The 5,921-nt window shown below is 34.3% G+C and overlaps 1 protein-coding gene across 1 annotated transcript; it reads right to left on the minus strand.

The window, feature by feature from the left end:
- Positions 1–3,075: 3,075 nt before the first annotated feature.
- On the minus strand, positions 3,076–4,483 carry LOC144062086 (14 kDa phosphohistidine phosphatase). Its single transcript, XM_077583020.1, has 3 exons — positions 4,282–4,483; positions 3,683–3,807; positions 3,076–3,610 (listed from the first exon to the last, which is right to left on the minus strand). Exons 1-3 carry the CDS (start codon positions 4,421–4,423, stop codon positions 3,518–3,520), a joined length of 360 nt encoding a protein of 119 aa, XP_077439146.1. The 5' UTR covers positions 4,424–4,483; the 3' UTR covers positions 3,076–3,517.
- Between the last annotated feature and the right edge of the window lie 1,438 nt (positions 4,484–5,921).

Below are 5,921 nucleotides of genomic sequence, written 5' to 3' on the forward strand. Positions count from 1 at the left end.
AACCGGATGTGACGTCACGTACATTGTTTTTTTTTTCTTTGGCATAATGCAGTTTGTTTCTTTCGTCATCTTCATTTTCTTTACTAAAATTACTAATTAGATTTTTTTTAAATAATATGTTTCTGTTCCAACAAATTATTTAATTATTACAAATTTTTATAAAATTTAATACATTTTAATCAAATATGGCTTTGTATTTCTCTAAATATTTGTTTGGACACTGGTTTCAAAAAGTTAAGTTTAAGTTTAAGTTTGACGTTCAGGGAAAAAAATCCACCTTTTGCTGAAAAATTTCTAAATGTTTCTACTATATATATATATATATATATATATATATATATATATATTTTTTTTTTTTTTATGAAAACCTGTGCGTGAAAAAATGAGGCCAGATTCTGAATGAACGCAAAAAAAAATCTAGTCTCTCCTTTTTTTACGGCAAAGTAAAACTTTTTTTAATCAAGAATGGTTTACTTACACCTCTGATTTAAAGATTTTGTTAAAAAAAATGTGTTGACCAGTGTGTTCATTGTATTTTGGAAGATATCCGTCAAAATGTCCAATTTGTATAATTTTTATTACTGTATTTTTTTTAATAAAGCTTTCGTATCACACACACATCATCATCATCATCATTATCATCATAATTAAAAACCCTGGAGTGGAACACTGACTCAAGTTTACATTGCAGGATACATTTTTCACAATTACGGTCATGGAAAACATTTTTAGACCACCTAACGGATTGAAAAGAAAACATGTAATGCCCAAAAGCACTGTTTTTGGCAGTACAAACAATATTATAGCTAATGAGTGACTTTGGTTATTATCAAGAAAATCAAGGAAAATGGCCAGCTATCAGATCTTAAATTAAACTTTGACAATCTGTTTTTGTCATCATCAATGTAGAGTTGCCCTAAAGTGCTGTAAAAAAAAAAAAAAAAAAAAAAGGAATATTACATGAATGAAACACCTTTTGATTTATCCGTCAACATTGTAATAGTCATTAAGTAAGACCCACTACTTCACATCAATGACGAGTCCATTTAGGAATTCCTAATCTTCATCTGGAGTTGGCTGTGCGGGAGCAGATGGGCTCGGTGTGTGGGAAAGCTATTGTTTCTCTTATGACGTGTTGAAATGTGAAGTAAACAATCGCACCTTCACCTCGCTGTGTTTCCCGGCAGCGTGCCGGAGGTGTCTGCTGCCGACGGCCCAGGAAGGAATTCATTTTGGGAAATCCTTAAGCGACTTTTGCTTTTTTTCTGTGACATCTGTAACGGCTTCTTGCTTTGTCAAGATTTTAAAGTAGGCTTACTTGATTTTTTTTTTCATCATCAATTTTTTTTTTTGGGGGGGGGGGGATTCAAATGAATCTCTAAATATATTTTGATTATTGATGATTCATTTCAAGACTTAACTTTCTTTGAAATTCTCCAAATCCTCAGAATTTCAGCCCCTCAATAGTAAATATTCTCTGATTTCTGTAGCGCCTCGCAATTTTTTGGTGTTGAATTTAAATTGTCACGTGGGGTACGCTAGGGCGAGGCACAATTCTATGACAGAATAAAGGCCTATGTGACAAAAGAAGAGTGACTAAACAAGCTAAGAGTGGCTAATACATTGTCATAAAAAGACACGTAACTGCATAGCAACTACAAATATCACAAAGGTCATAGCAACTGACATCAACATCAAAGCAATGAGCGCAAGACCCAACCCAAAAACAGTCATAACAAAAATAAAACATTTGCAAACTTCTGCTTTTACTTGGGGAAACAATAATCAACATGTTTTCCTATCTTTTGACATGTTAAAAACCAAACCATGAAACGTAATTGATTTATGTTCGTGCATTTACTGTAAATTTGAAATAATGTCATGTTTCTGAATATAGAAATGGAAATTCAAACTCTTCACTGCCTCATTCTCATCAGTTTCCATTTGAAGGAAACTGATAACTCGTTAATAACCTCAAATTTCTATTATGGGCTTTCCCATATGACAGCACTTCCCCCCTCGGACACTAAACTGGAGCAGATAAGTTTTCCGAGAAGAGGGCCGGGTCCCGCAGCTGAAGACTTTCCCTCGCTGCCGCCTGTTTGAGGCTAACGGAAAGTTTAGCGTCTCACAGGAAACTGGCTCCGAGTTGGAGGATGCAACCTGGAAGGAAGACAGCTTTTTGTTTTTCTCCTTTCAAGGTCACAGGGTAATTGGCAGTGTTGCCAGCATGCTATGTTGGGTCAGTTCAAGGTGACGCCTCCTATTCCTCTTCAAGGTAGATTCATCACAAAATAATGAAGGTGATGATAAAAATGGCTCCAGTGCTTAAGCGCCGACATGCACCTTCGGGAACATAAGTCAACTCAAGTGTGAAAACATCAGGAAGCGGATGTAGTGCTCATTATATACCCAGAAAATGAATTATTTTTAAGTGCCTCAGATTAAACTCTTAAATTCCAGATGTTCTAGTAGGCTTTTCCTAAAAAAAAAATTCATTATAGCAGTAACTTGATCAAAACCATAATAAAAAAAATATTGTGACTGATATTGTAAATACAATTTTTAGTGAAAATCTAGTACCTAGTTACATTATTGGGGATGTATTTCATTTTCAGTAAGGTCTTTTTTTAAATGATAATGTAATATTAAAATTTTTCCTCCAAAGTTTTACATTTTGTGTTTTGAGAATCTAAGACTGTTATATACATTCGCAAAGAAATTTGTAGTGTTAAAATTTTGGAGTTGATTTCAACCCGCAAAGTGTATTTTTAACACTGTAAATTAGGATTTTTTTTAAATTACAGTATTGGTGAAATAATTACATGATTGGGTTTTATTACATTTTTGATAGAGTTAAGTGTAAATTTGTATCATATTTTCAGGAAATTGTTACATTATAGGGTGCTACAAGCCTCAAGATTTTGTGCTAAATCTACTATTTTGAATTGCTCATAATTTCCTCCACCTTGTCTAACGTGCCCATCTCACTAGCAGAGATGTCATGGCATGTGCATGGTCAAATGCACTCCTATCATTCTGGAAACCAGTTGAGATAAAAAGAAGACAAACACGGCAGAATATCCACAACTTCATTAATAAAACATTTTTACAGTACATGGACACAGCTTTGAGTATTTTTTCCCCCCCAGTGCTCCACTTTCCTGCTTCAATTTAGTTTGGCAGCCTTAACAGTTAAATGTCACACAGTTCGCTAATATAAACATTTAACTGCGATAAGAAGCGAAAGCGTCTTTTTCACTTTTGGGTTTAGAATAAAAAATGAAACACTTCCTTGGCAGTCAGCTTCTCATTGTGATTACAGTCAACCAAAAGTAAAAGTGTGGGCGAGTCATTACATTTCTGTGTAAGCCTTGATAATCTCTCCTATCCTTAAAAAAAAACAGTAAAACCTGCACTGACATATAAAGGTGCTTTGGTGTATTTACTACATAAAAATCACAAATACGGAGTTTGACCCTGTCTTTTTAAATAACGCAAATGTGAAGAAATTAGTTTATTTTTTATCATCACTCCAGGTGATCTCGTAGTCAGCGAAGACGCTCTTCAACTTCTCTACTGAAATGGAGTGGTCTGCTTTACCAAAACCCTGGAAACACAAAAGAAGCCATATGTACTCAAGAAACACCTAAAACCCATATAAATATGAAAAATGGCTTACAGTGGACTCTCCGAAAACCCTAATTTTTTTCTCTTGACTCTTGTGCTCTATCTTCCCTCCACCGAGGCACTGACACTCCATGCCCAAGGCCTCCACGGCTGGCTTGACTTTTTCGAAAATATGATCTGCAAAAATCACACCGGGAGTAGTTCTGAAAACATAGCGGCTCGAAATAGCCCATTCTACTGGACACACGGTGCTATTTTTTGCTGAACTTTTAATTTTCCACTAAAAGGCCATACTAGTTTGTGTGGGTGCACAGGTGTCAAAATCCAGAACCACCCTCTAATGAATGCCAGAATTCAATTTTACTTTGACTTGTTTTCAAAAATAGCCATAAAAATAATGAGAAAATGGCTAATTGTGCATTATTTGTTCATTCTCCCTTAGGGGTGAACTCACTTTAGTTTAGATATTGATAGCAGCGTGTTTAGTTATTTTGAGACAACAGTAAATTTATTACACAAGCTGTAAACTTGTCACTGTTTACGCCAAAGATAAGCAATTTGTTTTGCATTCATTGCAGCGTGAAAAAAATGAACCTTGAACAAGTTTGACACCTCTTAACTCGTGCTAACTATGACATTTCCGTGACTTACTGTGATACTCGGCACTTTTAGTACCGCGAACAATGTTTTTGCTGACATCGCCGTTTTTCACTTTCACTCGAACCAAAATGTACTTGAAGGTTCCCTCTTGATCAATCTCCACGTCGGGAATTGCGTCCAGGGACTCCGACATGCTTACTTTCAGTTTCTATGACGTTCAGAGTTCAGACTGTAAACGAGAGGGCTCAGGAAATAACGCCTTATAAGGATTCAAGTTCTACTTCCGGTCTTAAAGGGACAGTTACTTTTTCCACTTAAAAAAACAGTTTAATACTCGCAATTGCGTCCTCAACTGGCCAAAAGTGGAAGTAAAATCAAAATATTAGATAAGATTAGATAGATAGATAGATAGATAGATAGATAGATAGATAGATAGATAGATAGATAGATAGATAGATAGATAGATAGATAGATAGATAGATAGATAGATAGATAGATTGGTTGGTTGGTTGATTGATTGATTGATTGATTGACAGTCCTATTTATATGAAGTGCGGCCCACCAAATTAACTAGTCACAAAGAGAACAGAACAAAGCAAAAAAAAAAAAAAAATCATCTGTTGCGGAAGTTCCAACAAAGCCAAACAGAAAAGTGAATCCCTCCCTGGGGCCAATAAACTGTTGGAGGTGAAAAGGTGTTAACAACATGCAAACTTTGGAATCAGCCAGGAAGGAAATGCACTGTCACTTCTGGAAAGGCAGCAGGCAGGCGCCTCGGATCCCGCGATTCACGTTTCCCCCGTCCCAGGACCCTCATTAAAGTACCATTGCTGTCTTTGTAGTGGCCGCTATTGCATTGTGTTGCCTTTCCGTTCTTGTCACTCTTTTTTCCTTATTGTTAAAGTGGTATGTCTGTGCATTTCCCCTGACAATTTAAACACATCTATTCTTCCGTGCATTTTACAGGAATAAATCATCATGAAGTGCAATATGTTCTATACACTCATACTTTGTCTCAGCACACAGCAATAATTGTAAAATTGCAAGCTAAGTAATCAGCCATTGTGGGGAAAAAATAGCCCAATTTGTTGAAACTGTCACCTCATAATTTATTTGTAAGGGTGTCAATTTCAAGTTTAATTTTACATATCTTGAATATTTGTGCTTTACATACATATGTACTCATGTTTAGGAGCAACACTTGTACAAGAAAACTTGATTAAAATGGGACAAAAACATGTGGCGGTCATTTGGAAGATAAATATGTTTGTTATTCATTTATTTATTTATTTCTTTTTATTTTTATATATATTATTTTTATATTATTTCTTTTTATATATATATTTTTTTGTATTTATTGTATTCTTATTTTCTTTGTTGTATTTCCACTACATTATTACAAGTGGTAAAATATTGTTTATTGCATTTATTATTATCTAGATCTGTATAGTAATGTTATCAGTAAAATCTTATATAATAATGCATATAAAAAATAAAGTAATAAAAAATAAATTAATTAAATTGAACATTAAAAAAAAATTGTAAATATAAAAAGACATATAAGCAGATAATACCGTAGATAATATCCCTTTTACAAAAATGTTGTCTAAATTCTTAAAAATGAAAAAAGTAACTAAAATAAATATTCCTGATCATTAGAAGGAAAATAATACTATCATCAGGCGCTTCCG

Source organism: Vanacampus margaritifer, chromosome 13 (genome assembly GCF_051991255.1).
Source record: "Vanacampus margaritifer isolate UIUO_Vmar chromosome 13, RoL_Vmar_1.0, whole genome shotgun sequence".
Lineage (NCBI taxonomy): Eukaryota > Metazoa > Chordata > Actinopteri > Syngnathiformes > Syngnathidae > Vanacampus > Vanacampus margaritifer.

What these genes read in the sequence shown, in the direction of transcription:
- LOC144062086 (XM_077583020.1), bottom strand. Translation starts at nt 4,423, where the DNA reads ATGTCGGAGTCCCTGGACGCAATTCCCGACGTGGAGATTGATCAAGAG. An exon ending in TAAAAGTGCCGAGTATCACA is followed by an intron (nt 3,808 to 4,281) that starts GTAAGTCACGGA and finishes TGATTTTTGCAG; the next exon opens with ATCATATTTTCGAAAAAGTC. An exon ending in GGGTTTTCGGAGAGTCCACT is followed by an intron (nt 3,611 to 3,682) that starts GTAAGCCATTTT and finishes TTGTGTTTCCAG; the next exon opens with GGTTTTGGTAAAGCAGACCA.